Raw genomic sequence first — 24,751 nt, 5'->3', positions numbered from 1 at the left:
TAAAGCTGTTCATTGTTTGTTCATGTTAGTTCACAGTGCATTACCTAATGTTAACAAGATTTTAATAAAGTATTAGTAAATGTTGAAATGAACATTAACAAAGATGAACAAATGCTGTATAAGTGCAGTTAATTATTAGTTAATGTTAACTAATGTAGTTAACTAATGAACCTTATTGTAAAGTGTTACCGATTTTACACTAATGTTAAAAAGTTTGGGGTTAGTACGATTTTTTTTAGGGATGCTCCGATCGACGCAGTGTTTTCCAACGTCATTTGAAAGTTCAACCAGTGGAAACTAGATCTCGGCTATGGTAGGTAGGAACGATGTTTAGAGACCAATCAGACACTGTTTTACAGCTGGAGCGTGCTTGGTTGGCATTGATCGCTCATATTGACAGGTCTTGATTTACCATGCATCATAGAATATATATATATATATATTCTATGATGCATGGTAAATCAAGACCTGTCAATATGAGCGATCAATGCCAACCAAGCACGCTCCAGCTGTAAAACAGTGTCTGATTGGTGTCTGATATATATATATATATATATATATATATATATATATATATATATATATATATATATATATAAATATATATAAACAGTGTCTGATATATATATATATATATGTATCGGCAGATCATGATGACAGAAATCAATAGTCGGTATCGGTTGCAAAAATCCTGATAAGCATCCCTATTTTTTTTTTTAAAGAAATGAATACTTTTATTTAACAAGGAAACAGTAAAGTGACAGTAAGTAAGGGATAATCCACGGCTAGCCATGCATTAAAGGATTTTAATGCACGACGTAGAGGCGAAGAACCACCCGACGCGAAGCGGAGGGTGGTTGCCTCTACGAAGTGCATTAAAATTCTTTAATGCATGGCTAGCCGTGGATTATCCCGCTTATACCTTGGTTATTTGCCAAGTTAAAAATAAGTTAAAGCTGTAACTGATGTTTACAGTGCAATTTTTTAACAGACGTGTAAAAATGACGGTTATTTCTTAAGTTAAGGCTCGTCAGTTCTTGCACTCCGTCCGCTTTAAATAAAGTAGAGCCATCGGGTTGCTTTTATTTGAATGAATTCACATTTATTTAAATTCATTATTAAAAGAGAGAGACAGAGAACTGAAGGAGAAGGAACAGAGAGAGAGACAGAGAGAGAGAGAGAGAGAGAGAGAGAGAGAGAGAGAGAGAGAGAGAGATGCGTGCGTGAGTTAACGTTACCTGTGTGCGTCTCTTCTTTAAAGTCTAGCAGCTAACGTCCCCTCGTTGCTTAAGCATATAGCAAACTTAATGATTCTTTAATGGATTTATTACAACTATTTATGAATGACAGGCAACACTGACAGTGACATGGCAATCTTTATTTGAACTAATCATGTCATTTATTTATTGTTAATTCTTTGTGCCGCTTTTTGTCATTCAACATCTTCTCCAAGTCTTCTATTTCATCTTGTGCCTGGGCCCATTTCTCAGAGTTGCCATATTCACCATACAAATTAAACGATATGCAAAAATCATCCATTTAACCTACCTAAATTAACGTTTTCATATGCGTCTCTCACTCTGCTTGCAAGTGTATCTGTGTTACTATGGTTACCAATATAGCGGATTAATTTCGAACTGTAATCAAACTGACTGGAACTACCTGTGCATTAAACGGTTTTACTGCACACCTTCCAGCCAATCAGAATCGAGTATTTAAACAGCCCATGGTATAAATACATCTATACTGTTACAAAAGATTTATATTTTAAATAAATCATGTACTTTTGAACCTTCTATTAATAAAAAAAATCTTGAAACAATTCATCACAGTTTTCACAAAAATATTAAGCAGCACAACTTTTTTCAAAATTTATAATAAGAAATGTTTCTTAAGTAGCAAATCAGCATATAAGAATGATTTCTGGAGGGTCATGTGACACTGAAGACTGGAGTAATGATGCTGAAATTCAGCTTTGCATCACAGAAATGATCTATTTATATTCAAATAGAAAACAGTTACTTTAAAATCATAATAATATTTCGCAATATTACTGTTTTTACTGTATTTTTGATTAAAATAAATGTAGCTTTGGTGGGCAGAAGAGAATTCATAAAAAATATACCAACCCTAAACTTTTGGACTGTAGTGTACCTCTGTTAAAATTTAGTTTCACCTAGAAATACGTCAAATTACCGTAGTTAAATGTGTTGTGAAAATTTTCTTTCTTCATTTCTTTTCACATAGTTCAGGCTATGCTCTTTTACTCTTCCATTCAATCTCTCCTACCTCCATGTCAAACCTGCTGTAATACTGCACAACACAATCTCTCATTCAGCCTCCATCTATTTCTTTGCCATTACGATATCCTGCAATCAGCTTCTCTCCAACCCCCATTCGTACGCCACTCGGGCCGCTTCTGTGCTCTGCACTGGTCCGCACTTCCATATCCCTGTCTCCAAACCACCAACAGACCTGATTACAGGAAGCCTATTTAGATATGATGTATTGTCAGCCGCAGGGCGGCTTTGAATCATTCTGTCACATTCGACTGTTTTTGTTGTTCTTTCCTTCGCCGATAGCTGCGTCTGTTCTCCATCATGCTCCGGGATTGTTTTAACTTTTTTTTTCTCTCGTCTTGCTCTTTAAGTAAACAGCCAGTCAATCACTGTGCTGCTTGAGCGACTGTGCATCCAGGCGGTCATGGCGGCCGAGAAATTCGAGGTTAATGCTGCCTCTCAAACAGTGAGCCGTTGAGCCCTACTGTGTCTCGACGCATGAAGTCTGCTGTTATTATCCAATGGCAGCCGATTTTTAATGAAGTTGTGGCTTATTGTAAAAGTAAACAAGAGTTATTTTAGATGCAGTCTGGCTTTTTTCAAATACTTTCTTTCTTGGGGGCAGTCATGGCCTAATGGTTAGAGTCAGACTGGTTACCCCCGAAGGTTGCGGGTTCAATTCTCAGTACGGGCAGGAAACGACTAAGCAAGCACGGCGCCTAACCCCCAATCGCTCCCCAGGCGCCACAGCAAAAATGGCTGCCCACTGCACCTGGTGTGTGTCCACCTTTGCAGTGTGTGTGTTCACCACTCACTACTCATAATGTGTGTGCACTAACTTGAATGGGTTAAATGCAGAGGACATATTCTGAGTATGGTTTACCATACTTGGCCAGGCCTTCACATGCCACATTCACTTTCACTTTTCAGGCTTCATGTTAAAACCAGATACTGGACCAGCATTTGCTTGTACTTATAAAACCATAGATCCCACCTGCCGTTGGATGTTATATTGAGAGGCATTGATGTACAGTCAGAGTTGCCCCTGTTCCCCAGTGGAGGATGGCCAGGCTGGGCACAGCTTGTGTTCTGGGCTCCAGGGGTCTGGTTCTGTCTGGGCCCTTGGCCATCTGAATCCACTCCACTGCACTCAGAGGCTGCCCACAGTCTGTCCTCTCAGCTGTGGAGCTGAGGGGAGCTAGGCGAACTCCCTCAGGAAACGTCCAGGCTGCGGCCTACAGGGCAAACAGAAGGGAGGCTGGAAGAGCCCCCATCTTCAGCAGGACAATTAACTTAGGGCCAAAGGACTCTAGTCCTCAGTTGCTATTTTTCTGCTGCTCCTCTGTTTTGTTTGAGATTTGACGCTTCAGGCGAAAGAAAGGCAGTCAGTCTATCATGAAAGAAAAAGAGAGGGGGAAAGTGTGTGTGAAAAGTGAACAAGAATGACTCTTGGGTATCTTATGTCACATACCCAAATTATTTTATTACAGTATTAAAGACTTTCTTCTAATTTGGAAAAATGTGTATTCAACTTGTTCTTCGTTGTATTTGCTAATATCATGCTGATTATTAATCAGTTGAGGTCAAATTAAAGGTCAGTTGACATATCAGTCTCTAAATTATCTGAAAAAGTATTAGCAAATTTAAAGCAAAAGTAATTTGTGCACCAGATATAGCATAAAGCCAGCTTAATCCAGTATACAGTGGCTCCAAAAAAATAAACAATTTGGATACTTAAGCCAATGTATAAATATATTTGCATTACATAACAAAATATAGGCTAAAACTAAGTGCCATTTGTTTTAAAGTAGTATAGCATAAGCACATGTTTCAAAGATAAACACTTGACAAAAAGAGTTGATAAAACAATTTATACATGTGTATATATATATATATATATATATATATATATATATATATGTGTGTGTGTGTGTGTGTGTGTGTGTGTGTGTGTGTGTGTGTATATAAATATATATATAGTATACTGTTTAAAAGAGGAACATTAACCATAGTTAATATGATGAATTATACTTGTGGTTATTCTGAAATGAATGAGTGAATGAATGAGGCATTTATATAGTGCTTTCATATGTACTACTGTACACCCAAAGCACTTTACAGTCATATCAGGGAATCTCTCCTCAACCACCACCAGTGGTGGGGATAGTATTCTGTCAGTGCATTCATTAAAAATCGCCTTAAAAAAATTACATTAGAGACAGAACAGCTGTGACGAAAGGTCTTAATTTGTTTGATGCTTCTTGGTTTGATATTTGTTATCTAATGCACTGAGATTCATACATTTTTAAGCATAGCTTAAATGACCAAATACTTTTGGGGCCATTGTTCTGCATGCTGCATATCAAATATCAAGTATCTCTGCTGACATATATCTCACTGTACATCTCTTACTCTGTCTCAGTGAATCACAGAAGGGCTGTGTGTGAATGTGCCCCTGAGGGCTGGAGTTTAGCACCACAACAGATAAACACACAAACAATCTCTCTGGGCCGGTGCTGGAGAAAGACCCATTGTCTCAGTGTGAAAGTCCCACTCAATCCAGGGAGGTTAGAAAAACATAAGGCCAAGCACCATGTGGTCCACCCCTTGCAGGATGTTTGGGCCTATCACGCAGATCGGGTTCCTTTTTCAATATTATCTTATTTCTCCGTCCTCAGCGAGCATTCGTGAAGATGTCTGTGGGCCTCTGAGGAGTGGGAGGTGCTGCTACACAGAAATGAAAACTTTAATTAAATTATTTGCTCATAACGGTGGTCTATAGATTTGTTTAGCAGATTAGTGGTGCTTATGTAAACAAAATAAAAGAATCCAGCATTATTTGTTATTGGAGTTTTTTTAAGGACATTTAAAAAGTTGCCTTGTAGTTGATCTTAATCTTGCTTATAGATTAAATGATCTGGCTGCTTCTGGTCATCATAAGATCTCTGTTAGTCGTTGGTATAAAAAACGTTTTGCCGATCCATGATATCAGCTGTAAATATGTTTAAATGAATAGTACGAGTTCAATACAAGTTGAGTTCAGTCAACAGCTTTTGTGGCATAATGTAGATTACAACAAATAATAATTTCAACTGATCTCTTGTTTTTTTGTTTTTTTTAAGTCTAGGTTACAGTGAGATATTCAAAGTTTAGTACATGTAAGAATAGTTGCATTGCTGTTAATCTGTAGCATTTGCATTGCAGTTGAATCTGTCACAAATCTCATTGCTCATCATGACCAGTTTGTGAAGCTGTCAATGATGGTTGCGCCTTTGCACCGGCTGAAAAAATAGGATCCATTCACACAAACTGCTCAAGTGTTTTTTTATTCATAAAGTGGTGCCTTGTGGTTGCAAACGGCTAAAGCATAGTGGGAATTGATACAGATATTTTGGCAGCTAGTTAGGAAACATAATATTTGATACTTTAGTTATCCTTTTATTGCTTTCTACTTTGTGTTTTTTGGAACTGTATTGAGGTCTGAAGGAAATGACACTTATGTTTTATATACATTTCTTTGTAATGGTAATTGCAGATAGGTGTTGGATTTCACTGCAGTGAAATGGTTGAATTTTCTTTTTTCCTGCAGCACTGAATGAACCCACTATTGACTACGGTTTCCAGCGGCTACAGAAGGTGATCCCTAGACACCCAGGTGACCCTGAGCGCTTACCAAAGGTCAGTTCTCTTACATGACATAACGGTTGTGCTTTCTTTGCTTTAAAGTCAACATGAAGTCCCTATATTTACTTTGTGAATATTTACTGTGTTATTGTGAACAATTCATTAGTGCGTTATTTAAAAGATCATCCCTTGAAACAACTTTTGTTTTCTGCTGACGTCAGTTAAGGCCACACAAGCTACTGGATAATAATAACCAATAGCCAAATAACTATTTAGGCACTGTTTTAGCAAACTCTCATTCCTTTCTGGTACGTAACACCTACTTTTCACAATCCAATCCATTCCCAAAGAATAAGTCCCGTCCAGATATTCTCAATGTATATCGTTTCATTCATAAATATGTCACATTATTGATGTAAAATGGGTTTAAATGTTGACTTTAATTGTTGATTTTCATTTCACTAGTTCACTTTTATTTTCATAGACAAATACTAAAATAAACACACTGGTCCTGATTTCCATTTACCACGGTAGCCTTAGCTGAAACATGATCTTGTTATTAGAACCATTCATTACAGACTCCTTCAGTTCAGAGATTATATGCTGTATATTCAATCCCACGCATTTGTGTCCGGTATTCTCGGTGAAAGGAGCCCAGTTGTGGACCCAGTTGGGTGTTTATTGCTCTCTCCATGCACGGTTCTTAAAGAGAGGCTGACCAAGTAAATGGATCCTTTGGGAGGGATAAATAAACATTACTTTATCTTGTTGTGCGTGTCCTATACCCCAGAGCCCCGCTCCAGCAGCACCACTTAATAGTGTAAAAAAAGAAAAGAAAAAAAAGAGTAATTATAGCTGGCTGCTGGCTGGGCCTGTTCACGCTCAGAACTGACCTTGTGCTGTTAGCAGCCCTCTGTATCAAAGCTGGGCCATCAGTATTCACGTCCCATGAGCCACCTCCCAATCCATTACACCTTAAACACATCAAATTAGACCATGGGGTCAACAAATGCGGCATCAAACCAAAGCCAATCTAGAGGAATCAGGCAAATGTAGAGTTGGTGGCCAAGTAGTTACAGTTGGCTGCTAATCTCATGTGACCTGCACCACACAGCAGACTATTAGCAATTAGCTTTTTAATATTTTATTTCAGGTAACATTTTATTTAATTTCAGTTAACGACATTTTTTTTTATGGTTTGATATATATATATATGATATATATATATATATATATATATATATATATATATATATATATATATACAGTATATATACTGTATATATATATATATATATATATATATATATATATATATATATATATATATTATACATATTTTTTTTTTTTTTTTGGCTCTTAATTTAGTGATTTAGTGGAGTGTTTGACAGGAAGTTCCATTTGTGATGTCAGAGTTAACATTTTGCAGGCAGTCTAGGAATAAATGGCTCATGGTATATACCACAAATTCATTGGGTGTCTTGGGTGCTGAACTGCTATTATCAACTTATCAGGCAAGGTTTTAAATTATACAAATAAAAAGTGTAATTATTATTATTATCCAGATTTTATCATAATAATAATCATCAAAATTAAGCTTTTCATTCACTATCCATTTGGGGGGAAAATCATTTCAATCATCATTCATAAACACAATTTATATTTGACTAGATACTATATATTATTTATTAATAATAAATGAATACATGAATGAATAAATAAATATATTCAATTTTTTATTTAAGAATAATTTATATTTGAGTGCAAACTACTTTTTGATCTAAAGGATCAAAGTGTGTGACTTTTGACTGGTAGTGTGTAGTGATATTTGCTAAATATTATCTGTAGCTGAACAAATAAACATGTCATGAACAAATTTGGGAAATATCCCATCGAATTTTTTTCTTTGCCGCTAATAGATTTAGGTTTTATCCAACTTCTGGAGATTGCACGCTCAGGCTTTCTCATATAGTAGTCCTCCTCCTTCCTCTCTCTCACAATTTCTTCTTTCATTCTCTTCCATCACTCCCTCACTCATCCCTTATGTTAGTGTCCATTCCCCAGCTGGTGAGGAGAGGACAGATCTTCTGTCTCCTGTCAGTGGGGCTAAAGAGGGCAATGGCGTTTGATCTCATCCCTAATGAACCACATGTACATTGTTTGAATACCTTCCTCTGCAGTCCCACAGTCTGAACCCTGTTACCACACACACTCACCCGCCATCGTGTACTGGAGCACTGTGCTGACCCACTAAAGGGCCCTGTAAAAATCACCAGCTGACATGTGTTGCTGCTTGTCCCTCCTAATGCTGATGGGGACTATTACATTACTGGCTAATTGATGTCACTAATGAAGATAGAAATATCCCCTTATAATGACAGATTACATACATACATACACACACACACACACACACACATATATATATATATATATATATATATATATATATATATATATATATATTCATGAAAATAAAAAATTGCTTTAAACTAGACGTTTAAAATAGCATATAGAGGGTTCCTGTGGTCATCTGTTAATATCAGGATATTTTTCAGGATAAAATTGTAATTTCCATTTCCAAATTCATAAAATTATAATTCTGAAAAAAAAAATGCATTTAATTCATTCATTTTGTTTTATTACTTTTTTATTGCTCAACTTTAAACATTTGAATTGCTTAAAAAAAATGATTTGTGTGTAATCTCTATGAAATTATTGTTAAAAAAACTGAAATTAATTGGTCAAAAGGTTTGGGAACTATGTTTTTTGTCATTTGCCTGTCAGAGAAATTAGCTTCTCTGCAGAAAGAGGAAAAGTTAAGTCTGCCTCATGATTACTTTTCTCTGTCTTTCATAATGGAACTATCTGGTATTTTTCATTGAAACTGGGGCAACATCTTGCTCTCATATGCTCTCTGTGGTCTTAACCTTGGCTTGATTTGGACTCATTTTCCTGGGCTGATGATGAAGCTGAATGCATTAGGTGGGTCATGGCCAGGGTCACCTGTCACATCGTTCCCACTGTTTTCAGCATGAGGGAGGCAAACCAGAATACACTCGTGGCTGCTCTCCCCAGAGAGCCCGCTTAACGGCCGCCCATATTTTTAACTGATTCCTTACCATTTTAATGAATAGGTTGGAATGGCCCACAAGTGAGCAACCTCGCCCTAGTAGAGGTGCTGAATAAAACAGGTAGGCAAAACTACTCTGGAAGATAGCTTCAGGGTCAGGTATAGGGGAAGTCCCCGAGGAAGCAGTTAGATGTTTGTTATATTAAGATTTTCAAGTACATGCTCACCTTTTCAGCAGACCATGTACCAGGTTTTTTTTTTTTTTTCTTTTTTTTACTTGAAAAGCAAAATGATAGTCTTGTTTTTAGAAAAATCTAACAAAATTCATTGAGGTTTCTACTTAAACCAAGAAAACAAAATTTCCAATGAGGCAAGAAAAATAGCCATTATTTAAAGGAAAAATAATTAATGCAACTTACTGTCATGGTTCTGCTGTGTTTTCTTTTTTTTTCTTTTTTTTTGTGCTACGTCCCTATTAGCATACTATCTGTCCTAAATAGTATTCTGAATAGAATTAGTGTGTCCCAAATCGTAGTATGTTGAAATTAGTATTTCAAAGATACCCAGATGGTCTACTTTTTCCGGTTAGAATCCGAAGTGCAGATCCGTGCTCACTCTTAACGGCTAATATTGCCCACAACCCATTGCGGGTTGGACAAGGATTGGATTAGGACTACAAACACAAATAAAAAGTGTTTAAAAACTACAAACATGGCGGAAGTGCGATTCCATCGGTTATGTAGAGAGGTTTAGATAAAGGGGTTTGAGTGATTATCAGTATCAAACCTGACGAAAAGATATTAATTCAATGTTATCCACATTATATTAAATCTTCAACAGCATTGTGAACTTTTGTAATGATACGTTTGGTCATTCATTTTTAAATGCATCATTATGCAAATTGCAAACACATGAGGAGAGTTCTCCGCATGAAAGACCCATGACTGGCAGTTCAACGTGTTACTACATTTCTCTCTGAAACGGTAGGAAATTAAATTAAATTGAATGTAGAGGATTTTAACAAGATGATAGCGAGGGCAGTTTAAACGGTGACAGGATGCACTTAACTAAGCGACAGAGCTGTCTGTTAAAGATGTTCACTTTTCATTGTTTGTTGCTATGGTTTCTGATTCAGATTAGTTACACTCCTGTTCCTTGTTTCATTGATCATCATCTCTGTGTTTATAAGCCGTCAGTTTTTTCAGTTCTCAGTTCGGTGTTGTTAATGGTAAATGTGGTGTGTTTCTAGTTTTCAGTGTTTATTAAAGTCTTTGTTATTTTGTTCATCCTCATAGCTCATAGTTGGTCTTTCCTCTCTATGGAGAAAATAATTGGCTGATGAATGGAAAATGACTCATTGTATGCCTAACTAGTTCATGTTTATCCTCAAAGAATGCAGATCACATGAAAACAATAGCACTAACATTTACAGCTTTACTCCTGGGCCTTGACAGGTTGGCAGAGAAAGAGAGCGAGAGACAGAGAACAAAAGGAACAGAGGCAGGAAGGGAGAGAGAGAGTTGGGTGATCCATCATGGTGAAGTCAGCTGTCCGGTGCTGCCTTCTCACAGGTCAGCCGATCGAAGGCACCACAGCCCTCACTTTATTACTGCTCACCCAACAATAATTGAGTCACCACAAGGGGGAAGAGGCAGGCAAGGCAGCATGAGGAAAGAGGGCATAGAGATAGTGAACATGGGAAGGGTAAATGAGAAATAATTTCTTGCCGGTGTACCTATACATGTCCGGTTGGTTGTCGAGACAAGGTTGGTATTAGCAGATAGATTTTACCCTGATTTCCTCAAGTACTTGAGGTTGTAAGCATCTCTTTCTACCCCCCTCTCTCTCTCTCTCTCTCTCTCTCTCTCTCTGTCTGTCTTCCCCTCCCTTTTCTGTCCCTCCTCCTCTCGTTCGAACACTCTCAGCGAGATATTAACAGCGTCGGCTACTGCGCCCAGCCTCTCATTTCAGCACTATTGATTTTGCCCTTTATTGAGGCAATAACAGTTTGTTGACGGCACTTCTCTAAACTGCTGGACTCAATCACAGGTGAGGGCCAAGTGAGGAACACGGCAGGTTAACTTGTTTCTCTCAGTCCTTGAACAAGCATGCTACTATGTTATCCAGCCCAGCAAATTTATTACGCAGCGATGGTTCAACAAGATATTTTTTCCTGTGATTTTTGGGGAAAAATTGTCCATCTAATGTCTCTTATAATAAAAAGGTTTTTTGCATTTGTGGTACTGGTGATACTGAAGATATTTGATTTCAAACCAAGAGTGTGTGTCTCCAGAGGTCAAGCATGAACCTCCTGTTCACCTAAATATTGTATAAAACAGTGTTGCATTTTATGCAAGACTGGCCAATAATATCATAGTCAGATACAATATTAATGTATTTGCATACTTTCATGATTAATTAAAATATAAGTGTATATATGCAAGTATATAATTAAAGTAAGTTTATTTGCATATATACATATATGTATTTTTTATGTGTACAAATATATATATTCTTGCCTTTTCTATAGTAAATAGATATATTTATAGTGTTTGTAGGGAATAATTTGAAGTCCAATCTGCATCCCACAGTGCACCTGGCCCATATTTAGCACATCGGCCTAGGCTGCGGCCTTGTTTGGTCTCTCTCCATCTCCTCTGTCAGTGTTGTTTCCCACATTTTCACATCACTTCACATCCACCTGATCCCTTTTGGCTACCTCTACAGGGTCCAGCATTCAATCTGTACTTCCAGGAAAAATCTCTTGTTTCTGGGTTACAGTGCAGTGTGTTCTTTATACACTGGTCGGTTAGGGGTTAGGGTACTATAAAATATCTGAATATGGATGTAGTTAAACTTAATTTTAATTTTATCTTGACCAGTGTTTTCCAACCCAGAGCAAAAAAAGTTGAAGATCACTGATCTCACAAACTTTTCTTTAAAAAATAATATTTGTCAAGTCAACTTTGAGTAGTATGTGATACAGACATTCAGTCTTTGCAGTTTTTTTGGTGGCTGCACTCCGCTGTCGTACTGTGCAGATGTGGACAGACAGGTTATTATTGACTTTCAGAGAGTAACCTTTGAGGCCCGGAGAGAATATGAATTATGCAATGAAGTCACATTAGTTAAAGAGCACAGTGACTGATATTTATGATAGGCAGATATTGATGGAGGAAAGACATGGAGGAGGAGGGAAAGATTGGAAAAGGAAGACTAAGAATATTAGATTTTGCATTAGATAAGCCCAGTGGTTATGCCACTATTTTAAGCAAAACATTTGACAGCAAGCAAACCCAAATCTGTGAAAGTCAAAGAACCGCACATCAGCTGTGCTCATACACATGGAATGGACATTCTGCTCTACTTCACACATGATTTACCACGTCTACACAATGTCATGGCTACTTTCACTCAATTCACTCTTGCAGAAATCACAGTTTACCTCACGCAAAGGTGATTAATACGCGTGTGACACCATACGCACCGTAAAAACTGGCTGAACCTGCAGTTACTTAAATTCAGGAAAATGCATGCAAACATACAGTATTAACTGTCATGCATCACAACACCACAAACCATATTTTTAATGAACCACCGTTCTCTTATGCTGCCCGTAACTAACTTTGTCATAAGGCTGTCATACAATCACGATTATTACGGTTAAGACACTTTTCTATCAGATTAACACCTAATACTCTGTTCTGGGAACCGTCGCAGTTGTATTGACTCATGGTTGAAGTATCTCATCTCTTACATCAGCGACAAATGATGTGTTTGAAACTGAAGATTGGATTATTGTCAGGATAAGGAAAGGCTCACTATAGCCTTCATTCATCAAAATGGATTGCAGCATTGGTGGGTATAAACAGCATGACATTACACACCGGTGTGGTCACTGATGAGCCAAGCATTTATAGTTATTGCAAACAGATAGAGGCATATGAGTTTGTGTGGTCAGTTTGCACAGATTACATGTACATCCCACTTGGATTGGTTTTGCATTTGGTGCACCCTAACAGTATACTATGTGCTTGTTTTTGAATATTTGCAATAAGGTTGTCAATTTAATGTTTATTTTGGCATGATTAATAATATTAATAATAATGATTCATATTATAAATAATATTTATAATCATCATTATAATTTATTATATATTTTTTATATATAATAACATAAAAATGATATTTCATTTTCCTACCTTATGAGTAATTCAAGGAAATGATACATGGAAATACAATAAGCAGTATATTAACTCCTAAAAACTCATTTACTACTATAACGCAATGTCCTCTGTGCTTTACCAGCAAACATTGCTCTGCAATTAAATGCAATTAATTTTGATTAATCAATTTGCATTCAATTTTGACAGCTTTGGAAACAATTCTGAGAAGCTGTGGACTGAAGGCTGTATTTATATAAATATTAATATATATAAATGAGTTTGTGACTGCACAGCACTACCTGTAAGGGACCTCAGTTAAGCTAATAAAATCAGAACCTCCACAAGACCAGCAGTCCATAAGGTCAGGGGAGCAGAGCAGGAAGTATGACATCATCAATCCGCTCCGTTCCGCATGAGCGACGATGGTGACCCCGCTGGTATTACTGCTCTAATAGAACATTAGGAGATGATAAAATTGCAAATGAACAAGCACAGGAATAAATTTGTCATGTTTTTACAGGCCTGGCTTCCTTGTAAATGTGCAGACGCCATTCCCTTAACATTCCAGATGTGACCCGGGCCTTATTTCATTTTTTTCAGCAGTCCCCTTCCTAATGAATGTATATCATATTACCAGCCACCATAATTTACACACAGGAACAGATTCAATGTCCGGCGCACATTAATGTGGAGGCTGGCCCTTACGGTGCTGTGCTGTGGCTATTTGATATTATTTTCTTCGAAACACTATGCCTGGGGTTGTTTGGTTGCACACATTCGCATTTATACGTGCTTATGTATTACTATGAGTGTATATATAGATCTCAGCTTTCACTGTGATGGAAAACAAAGCTGGAAAACACCTGTCAGGGTGCTAAAGACACTCCAAATGGGTCGAAACGGAGATTGGGTCCTCATAGCTCATAGCCGTACTGAAGGAGTGGAGAAGGGGGAGGATAGAGCCCGGGTTATGATGGCTCTGACTGATAGACAGCTATACAGACGCACAGATCCAAGATCAGGTTTCTTTCCTGTTTACCGCTCCTGGCTCCCTGCTCGACCCTTACTGGAAGCCCTGCTACTCGCCCAGGAAATGGGCTCTGCTTCCAGACACAGGGCCACCGCACACAGTCCTTGCTAATAGCATTTATTTGTTTATCTGGACAAACTTTTGGCCCCTTCCTTATTGGATTTGCCCTCTCAACAGATTTCTCCCCCACCCCCCAATATCGTAATGACGGGAGATCAATAGGTAGGGATGAGACCTTCTAACAAAGGAGAGTGAGCGCGAAAGGGAGATAAGTAGAGGAGAGTACGAGGTGCGAGTAGAGGTGTACTGGATAAATGACACAGTGCCGGTGCAGCAGGGGACCGAGCCATGGACTAATGCTTCCCATCCCTTATGTTCTTCCTCCATCCCGCGAAGAAGAGGGTAAAGGAGAAGAGAGCCCATCGGAGTCACACATCCATACTAAAGCACCACTTTAGGCCCCCACAGGCTCCCGCGCTTCTCTCAATCACCCAGCCCGAGCCCGGGCGAACGGAGACGGGCGCCTCCCCCGCGAAGCACCCCTAACGAGGGGTTAACGCAGTGCCAGAGCTCCCATTATTGAGTGAATTTAGCACCTTGGACAGCGCACTAAAAATCTTTATTGCTTTGCTGACCCCCTCGTCATGTTCGTGTCTGTGTGTTGCGTCTGGGGCTGCCGGGGGGAGGTAGAGGGGGCTGATTGAAAGGCAATATGTCGGCTGGCAGGCAGGCACACATGCTCGGGGGCTTGTTCTCAGCGAGGGTTACACGCCGAGGGTGAGAACAATTTTCTGGTTGTCGCACTGCGAGCTTATTTTCCTCAGCACCAGCACATTAACTTTTAAAAAGGGTTCCACTGGAGCTTCAGGGTTTAAAAAAAAAAGGAAGAGAAGAGAAGCAAGGAAATGAATACACAGTGTAAAGAAAACTGTAAATAAATGTTTAATGTGTGAAAAGGTTGGTAATAAATAGGTTTTTGGTTATGGAAGTGAAAGTCGATTACCTGGAAGGAAAATAGCATTACTGTAGCCCATGCTTCCTGCGGAGCGGTCGTTTACATGTACTAACATGCACGCAGTTGCTTTAAATGTGTTTGTATTCATGTATTATACATGGAATCGGTGGCAGTACTGTTGGTAGGAAGTGCGAGATGAAGTACTGGGGCTGTAAGGTGTTTTCTAAGACATTTCCCCTCTGCAAATGGTAGTGTAGGGGAGTTGTGGTCAGGACTATTGGCTAGCCATCCAAAGGTCACGTTCAAACCCTGTCAGGGGCGATCTATGAACTGAAGGTCCCCTGTTAGCATTGTGCCCTTTAGCAAAGCACTTAACCTGATATTGTTCTAAAGGGACTGATTCTGTAGTAACTGTACTGTCAGTCGAGTAACCAAATAGACTAGAACAATTTAACATTTTGGTAAAAATGCCTAAAAAATCTTTCTTTAAAAATCCTTAACATGCTTAATTTCTTAAAATGATGGCATGTTTTTAAAGACTTGTTTTCAGATAATGTCTTGAAATATGTTTTTTTTTTTTTTTTTTTTTATATTATGTTTTGTGTGTTTTATATCATTAGAAATGGAAAGCTTAAGTGCCAACTTATATACTTTCTGTCTTATAGGAGGTGATTCTGAAGAGGGCAGCAGACTTGGTGGAAGCTCTGTATGGGATGCCACACAATAATCAGGTAAGATTCAAGTGAACACAACAAGACTACAAACCATAAACACTCTAGATGCACAGGGCCTCATTGAGAAACCATGACTCATAAATAATTTGGGGCTGACATGTATACTAAATTTACTATAACATTTTAGAACTGACTGGAAACGCATATATGTAAAAATATGGTTTTAACTTTACGAGTGTATAAATTACATATAAAGAAAATGCTGCGCATGCTTTTAGGCAAGAGTGCGAATACACGAGAGAGTGCAAATTGTTTTATTAGGTTTAAGATTGCGATACAGGATCAGTGTAAATATTATCATCCTCCACATGTAAATGATTTAATAGAGCATTACAGATAGGCATTTGTTCCCAGTTATGTCCATTTCAGAGCTTTAAGGCCGTAGTCTCGTTCTCTAATATTCCCTAACATATTTCCTCAACATAAATCCCCCAACGCAATTCCTCCAGAGCTCTCTCTCATTGGTTTGAAGGACCACAAGGGCATCTTCAATGTTAGATCAGTTATGAACTGCGAGTGAGGGCATATGCTCATCGATTGCTGAGCTGAGCATGAGTGCAGTGATGCTGAATTATTTAGGCTGGGCAGTGGATGGAGCATGACTCCAGTCATCAACCCACTCTCTCTCAGGAACCCCTATCCCCCCAACCTCCACACGGTGCTGTCATCTTTATGAGGGTGAATTATGAGACCAAAACGTTCAGCCCCACTCCCCTCCACCCCAAACTTCTGTGCTTTGCTCTCTATCTAGACTGACTGGCAGATAAACAAACCTCTTTGAAATTTGTTATGATTCTACTTCTATATTTTGTTATTTAGTATTAACAATATATTGACCCTCTAATTCACTGATTCATTTGATCCTATTTGAACAGGTGGCAACATATAGGTTGCCTGTGCATTGGTGTAATTGTTTAAACTATGCACAGGCAACCTATGTGAACTTTTAAAATACCAAATAATAAGGTGCAGTGGTAAATTTGATATATTTTGGGGAATTATTTTCACTATTTATTAGTATTATTTAAAAAAAAATTATGTATTCATTGGGTTATTATATATTATTTTTAATGCATTTTATTGTGCTACATAGTATTATTATTGTTTTACATAGTATTATTTTTATTTATACTGTATGATTATTTAAAGGAGAGTGTGAGTTTTTTTCAGGCAGTTGTTGGCTAACTAATATCCCTCTAACCGTGGCATTGGTTCATTTCTTTGTTGATCCTGACAGGAGATCATTCTGAAAAGAGCAGCAGATATCGCAGAGGCGCTTTACAACGTCCCACGTGGTCACAACCAGCTGCCAGGCCTGGCTAACAGCTCAGTCCACTCTGGCATGATGGGTGTAAACTCCTTCCACAGCCAGCTCGCTGTCAATGTGTCCGATTCCACACAAGCAGCCAATCAGGGTGAGCAGAGAAAACTGAAAACCTCAAGATTTTTTGGCCATTCACAAAAAAGACAGAGATTAATCCTAGGCTACTGTGATTGAATATGATTAACCAGTTAATCACTTTTACATGTGGTAATTTAGCACAAACGTGTTTTATTCACTAAACACCCGCAAACCAGTTTAACCAGGTGCTAAATGTGCTGAAATATTGCTGCAGTGTATTTATTAATAAGTCATTGTCAATCTTTCCATCGAAAACACGCTTCCTTTCTATGTAAGAGTGATTCTGTACAGTCCCAGTAAAGTGTGCCACAGTAGTCTGTAGTTTACTGCATGGGGAAGTGGGGAAGAACTACCGAGATAGACAGCATGCAGATACAGATACAAGCGTTCAGCAATGCGCCCTGAACCTCCAGGCTCCTTTACCTCAGCATTCCTTGGCCTCTGTGACAGTGAATGATTTGTGTTAAGTCAGCAGTAATGTATCATTCGTCTGATGAGAGGGAGAATGAATAGCAAGCAGAGCAGAGATGAGCTCTGCCTTTGTACCAGACAGCGGGGACTCCTGGAGCGAGAACTTCCTGCTGCTTTCACCCATGTCAGCGTTTAATGTCCTGATGTATATTTATAGTCCATATCCTCCTTCTGTCCTCTCTGCCTCCATATGCTACTGACACAGATCTTTTTTTAAGGAAAAGTTCACCTCAAAAAATGAAATTTGTCATAATTTATTCACCCTCATGTCATTCCAAACCTGTATGACTTTCTTCCTACTGTGTAACAAAAAAGGAGATGTTTAGCAAAATGCTCACAGTGTTCTTTTCCATACAGTGAAAGTCAATGGTGATCAGGAGCTGATTCTGTTTGTTTCTTTATTTACTCTTTGTATATTCTATGTCATGTGTGGCTCCTCTCATTCCGGTGTGTGCGTGTTTCAGGTTTCAGTCGAAACACAAGCAGTGTATCTCCTCACGGTTACGTACCCAGCACAACACCCCAGCAGAGTAGCTACAGTACCGTCTCTACCAGTATGAATGGATACGGAAACACAGGCATGACCACGCTGGGAGGATCGCCCAACTTCCTCAATGGCTCTGCTGCCAACTCTCCTTATGCCAGTGAGTACTGACCCACTCGTACCCTTGTTTCACCCTTTTGAATCATTTGCACATAAATATGAGCATTCACATAAGTGATTAGTGTGTGTATATGTGTATATATATATATATATATCTATATATATTATTTCTAAATGCAACCTTGGTGAGCATAAGAGACTTCTTTCAAAAATTTACTGTAGTGTATATATGTTTATATCCAAACGGGTCCTTGCATGCTAAGCATAAACTGTAGTAACATTAACACATCTTATGCCTGTATCATATTTCACTCAGACCACCAAGTGAGCCCACTAAAAAAATTAAGTGCCCCTTGGCTAGAGACATAAGTTAGATCAACAGTCATAGCTATAATTGTGTGTGTCTCTTTAAGAGCTGAAAAATAATCCCAGCCTCCCTTTTCTTCAGCCATGATCAGATGCTGTCTATAATGCTTAGCCATTCGTATAACACCAATCTTCTCGCACGGCTTCTAAATTAAAGCGTCTTAATTAAATCAATAAACTAATTGCAGGAGAAGCAATTCAACTTCGGTACTTTGATTCCGAGATGTTAACAAGTATTTTAACAGGCTCACTGACTCCACGCTGACACTTTCAATCAATGCGAGAGAGCAGGCTTTGTGGGCTCCAATTTTCATTAATTGATTAGTTAGGCCTTCATAAATGGATTATGACACTATCAGGTGAATTTACTTGGAAAAGTGCCATAAAATTTAAGTGTAGAATAATAACAACAATAAAAGTAGAGCAGGATATAAGAGAGCAGCTGAAATACGACAGGAGTAATTGTAAAATCGTTGAGGGGGAAAATGCTCTTAGGGTATTAATAGACAAAAGGAGAGGCGGTAGAGACGGGGCAGGGGAGGGACCAGCGCTAATGTTGTTCTGAGAGGAGAAGATGTTGATCTGTGGAACTTGTGCAGTCAAAGAATACTATAAAAATATATAATTTTATATTACATATAAATTTTCACATTTTCTTTTTTTTAAACACTTGCTGAAAATTGCTACTGTTTCCCCCCCCCAAAAAAATCTTGTAACATTTTCATCAGTGCCCATTATATAAATATTTGCCTATACTACACGAATATTTCATGGGTCTGTGTTCGGACCGGTCCCTATCCGTTGTGTACACTGTAGGACTATGAGGTTTGCTCTGACCTATCCTAAACCCATTTCCCTCTTTCGCTCATTCCTGTCCCTCAGTTGTTCCTTCCAGTCCCACCATGGCCTCCTCCACCAGTCTTCCCTCCAACTGCAGCAGTTCCTCAGGCATCTTCTCTTTTTCTCCGGCCAACATGGTGTCTGCAGTCAAACAGAAGAGCGCTTTTGCTCCCGTCGTGCGGCCTCAGACCTCGCCGCCCCCCACCTGCACCAGTGCCAACGGAAACGGCCTCCAAGGTGAGTGGAGCAGCAGAATATAAAGCTTGACCTATCCAAGAAAGCGCTAGCTCAAATGTCAAAAATTAGGTTTAAATCTTAAAATACACAAATATGATGAAGAGAAGGGTGCATATTTAGGTTTTGCGTATATGAAGTTTTGGGTCAGTAAGATGTTTTAATTTTTTCTGGGGGAAAAAAATTCTTATGCTCACCAAGGCTGCATTCATTTGATTAGGAAAAATGGTAATACTGTGAAATATTAATAGTTTTAAATAGTTTTCTATTATTATATATTGTAAAATGTATATTCCTGTAATGCAAAGCTGAATTTTTAGCATCATTATTCCAGTCTTCAGAAATCATTCTAGTATGCTGACTTGATGCTCAAGAAACATTTCTTATTATTATGAATGTTGAAATCAGTTTTGTTGCTTAATATTTTTGTGGAAACTGTGATATATATTTTTTGAAATATTTTTTTGAAATAGAAATCTTTTGCAACAATCCAAGTCTTTACCCTCACTTTTGATCAATTTAATGTTTTCATGCTGAATAAAAGGAATAATTTCTTCAAAATGTACAAAATCTTACTGATCCCAATCTTTTAAATGGTACTATCTATATATGTACTGTTTTCATAGTCTTTTTTAATGTGTGCTGTGCAGTATTATTTCTAAACGCTCTGTTCCAAAGTCTTCCATGTTTATATGACGTAAGGAATCTGTGCCTATGTAAAGCTTTCCAAATAGTCACTTATGAGGTTCCATTCCAGTTAAAAGGCAGCTGCCTATGTAGGCAGTGATGCAGCTCTCGTGTTTTGAAATAGCACTCGAGTGTTTGATCTACAACCTTCTAACACATAGACAGCTGTCAGTTTGCCCTAACTTGTGGTAATCTGTTTTTATATTTGCTTCTCTGACCCAATTCCGCTTGTTGTACTTAAAAATAATAACTCTCTCTCTCTGTTTCCTTCATCTTCCTTCCCCTTCCCCCTGCTTCCTCATTCTGCTTCCAGTAGATCAATCTTTTGTGGACTCTAGCAAGTACTCCACCGCCAGCTCCCTGCAGGGACTGGCCTTTTCCTGAAGTATGTTACACCTGTCTCACACTCTTTCTTCATCATCCTCTCTTTCTATCCATTAAGCCATCCATCAGCATGACTGTCAGAACATCCTCTCCCTTCATCCTCCCTCATTCTCCTCACTTCTGCTCGGTCACCAGGGGCCTGCTGCATGTCTCGCAGGGCATGCCATATGTGTTTTGTTTCCTGTCTGACTTCCTGTTTCCTGTGTCAAGTCCTCCTTAGAGTTGCTTGTGGCTGTGGAGTGTAGAATACAAGGGTTAGTCAGTTAACTAACCATAAGTTCATCAGTATAAAAATATATAAAAATCCAAAAGGCGAATCTCAAGAAGAAATGTGCAGATGATATTAATAATACCCCACATTTTTATTAAGATATTTTGCTTTGTGACATTATTTTGAAGAATTAAGCACATTTCCCCATAAATTTGCATTACTGTAATGCAAAAATGCAGTTCAAACAAAATCTTAGTGATCCTAAAAATAATATATTTATTTAAAAAAATCTATATTTATTTTTTTGAAGGTGAAAATACTTCTTTAGCTTTCAGCTGTAGCCTGATGTTACACTCATGTGACATCTATAAAGACATATGTTAAGTGTTATCTGAAACAAAGCCACAATCAGCTTCCTCTGATTTATGACAATTACTCTGCGTAGCATTTGGCCCTGGGTGTTGAGCTGAAATATTTAGACATCCACAGTGAGACAATATTAAAGTAATTGAGCGTTTGAGGCAGACATCTCTTATCTGCAAGCGTGGAGTGCTTCCTCTCCGTATGTTGATATGCACTCAGCACTCTGACCCGATGACCGATTGTCGGTCACCACTCATTTCTTTTCCATTTCAAATGAGGCAGAGACACTCAGGAAATAACCCAGGAATTAGAGATGAGAGACCAGGGAGAGGAAATCAATAGGAAGCCAATATGTTACATGAAAAATCTGGTGCGGTGATGTGGCCTGCTGAATGTGGAGAGCGATGGAGAGAGAAACCCGGCTCGGTGCTCATGGGACTTCCTTCCTCTTGGCCAATAATGAATAGAAGTGATACTAATGTTTGACTGAACATTGTTTAGTGTTTGAGAACAAAAATTATTTATCTAAGCTCAAGCTATTTTTGTTTAAGTGTTGGCAAGCACGTTCATTTGGGTCAGACTATGTATACTCTGCATGCACTTTTTATTAACATAGCTGTTTGTTGGTAATTTGTCTCGTAAAAATGATGTCTGCATAAATGTGCGTCGGTCCCCATAGGCACGTGGAATAAACACTCAGTCGCTCATCGAAACACACAGTCAAATGAAAACAGCTTTAAATGACCTGTTTTTATTCAAGTCAAATATATTATTTAAAATGTCTGGATTGGATTACACCAATGAAAGTCATTTTTAAGAGTATAAATAGCTAACAACAGCATGCATACTCTTTTTAGCGCTCTTAGTTTTAGTTTGTCCTCTACGCTCTTGATGTAAATGAAAAGTCCCTCCGACTGTAAGAATATCCTGAACGTCTCCTCCGAACCCGTGGAGCTTTGTCCTCATGGGAGAGAAGCATTAGCTAATGCGTTGCGAAGCCGTCCTATAGTGTTATCACTAATTGGATTGATGAATTGTTCATATAATGGCTCCCTGATGGGGAGACTGATATACAGCCTGTAAAGCAAGTCACTATTTATCCTGACAATGACTCCAATTAAACACGGACGACCTGCAACCTTAGGTGGATCATACAGAATAAAGATTATCCTCACCCACTCGCAGGGAATTGTACATCCTTCTGATTAATGTACAGCTTCAGTGTGATCGAAAGCCCAGTGAATTATGGGATATACTTCTGCATTCGTTTAGTCTCTCTGTCCCTCCTTCAGCTGATTGAAGCCATATTTCTACCCGGTTGTTTAGATGTGATCCATGTGCTAAGAAACTCCTCCATTTCTTAGCATAGATTTACTTTAAAACTATTTCAATCACGGAGTGATTTCAAACTCTCGGAGTGAATTATTTAACCAGCAATTATTGGCTAAGAATTAAAATAACATGCTGCTGCAAGAATATATATATATATATATATATATATATATATATATATATAAACAAAGCAGATCTTTACAGGTGGTGCTGGGGAGGAGGAGGGTTAAACAGAATATTTCATAATGGCACAGCAGGGCGATCACAAGCTAAGGTATGAATACATATATGGTTACATGGATTAGGAAGTACGTCTGGTTGGCTAATGCCACAGTGGACCAATCAGCGCTTGGTTAGAGTTTCATGACTGAACTATTTATTTAACCCTTAAACATGTATCCTGTTGTGCACGTTGCATACTGTTTAGTCCTCTTGTAGGAGGCATGAGAAAGAATTTTTAATCCAATAGTGTTATCAGTTTGTAGTATGTGGGTCACATGACTTGGTTCAAATTTTCTTGTGCTCGTTTTGTCAGTTTGACCTACATGTCCCAACATGTCCGCCCATGGTGCTGGACATTCTGACTTTGTAGAAAGTAGGCATATATTTATCTTACTAAACAAAACTAAATGAAAATTAGACGTTTTCTACAAGTAACTGAAATAGGTTTGATAAGTTGAAGCACTAAAATTACTAGAAATAAAAGTAAAACTGAACAAATGAAAACTGAATTAAAAAAAAAAAAATTACAACATAACAATTATTTAAAAAAAATGATCTAAAATTAAAATGAAACTCATATTAATACACTATAACTGTGTATAAAAATAACACTGAACTTATTGTAATTTTCAGACATATATTGATAAGTCAGCACAAAGCAGTACAGTATTTCAAACACCCTCTCTTTCTTTCTTTCTTTCTTTCTTTCTTTCTTTGTGCCAGGTTGACTGTAACACAAGAAAACAGTCTTATTTGTTCATATCATTTGAATAAGACATGCTCTCCAGATGCTTTTCTTTTGGGATTGTTGCATGACATATGAAACCATGTCTTACCCTCCTTCTCTCTCTCTCTCTCTCTCTCTCTCTCTCTCTCTCTCTCTCTCTCTCTCTCTCTCTCTCTCTCTCTCTCTCTCTCTCTCTCTCTCTCTCTCTCTCTCTCTCTCTCTCTCTCTCTCTCTCTCTCCTCATGACTAGTGATCCCAGGGATGATTGTTCCTCCCATGTAGGGGCTCCTGGGCTGCTGAAGAGGCACATTTGATTTCAGCTCTCGCCAGAGACTCTACGGTCTGAGCTGAAGGCAATTTCTGGTGGAGGAGACATGAAAACTGAACTTTTAAAACTCAGGCCTTTTGACAAAGGAATCTCATTTTATGGGAAGAAAGTGTTTGTTTGCTTTTGTTTTTAAGCTAATTTTTGGACTGCTCTACCGAAGGACTTTCCCCCCTGTGTTATACCCATGCATAAAGGAGGGATGGATTTCTTTTTCGTTTTATTCATATTCATTTTGATGAATTAAATGATCACATGCCTTTTTTACAGACTGTATCACACAAACATGACACTTTAGGAGCGGGTGAATCCGTAATGTTCCTGAGAACAGTGACTGGCAACGGCACAGATCTCTGTTAATACTGACCAGTTTTTATACGAACAGACACATTAGTGCAAAATCCAAATGAGAACATTTAGGCCAACTGCTTGAACACAGAAAAGAAGAGGGGAGGGTTTTTTTGTCCCAGAGAGAAGCCAACAAATAGTTTGCCATAATCTTGTTTGTTTTCTTACTAAATGAAATAGTAGCGCCATACTCACTTCCCTGTTGTTATTTTTTGTGAAGAGTCATATGAAGCATCTGGGTACCAGCCGGTTTGGATGGCTATGATGTAGGAAAGTTATTTAAGAGTTATTAAATGCTGTCATGCTGTAATTTTTCAATGTCCAGATCCGTCCTCAAAGAGAAGAAAAAGCAACCTAATTACCACAACAAATCA

At 38.3% G+C, this 24,751-nt stretch overlaps 1 protein-coding gene across 1 annotated transcript in view; it reads left to right on the top strand.

Moving 5' to 3' along the window:
* The window catches only part of ebf1a (EBF transcription factor 1a), a 126,779-nt gene extending 102,691 nt beyond the window's left edge, over positions 1-24,088 (top strand). The window contains 7 exon segments of the mRNA XM_084133646.1: positions 5,869-5,957; positions 15,793-15,858; positions 17,099-17,276; positions 18,199-18,378; positions 19,587-19,781; positions 20,779-20,850; positions 23,955-24,088. Of these exon segments, the coding sequence (XP_083989772.1) occupies positions 5,869-5,957; positions 15,793-15,858; positions 17,099-17,276; positions 18,199-18,378; positions 19,587-19,781; positions 20,779-20,849 (779 nt within the window). The 3' untranslated portion in view covers position 20,850; positions 23,955-24,088.
* Positions 24,089-24,751: the final 663 nt, after the last annotated feature.

This window comes from Abramis brama (assembly GCF_963993115.1).
Source record: "Abramis brama genome assembly, chromosome: 13".
NCBI classification, from domain to species: Eukaryota; Metazoa; Chordata; class Actinopteri; order Cypriniformes; family Leuciscidae; genus Abramis; species Abramis brama.
The sequence above is the reverse complement of the archived record's forward strand: the minus strand, read 5'-3'. Positions and strand labels throughout refer to the sequence as shown.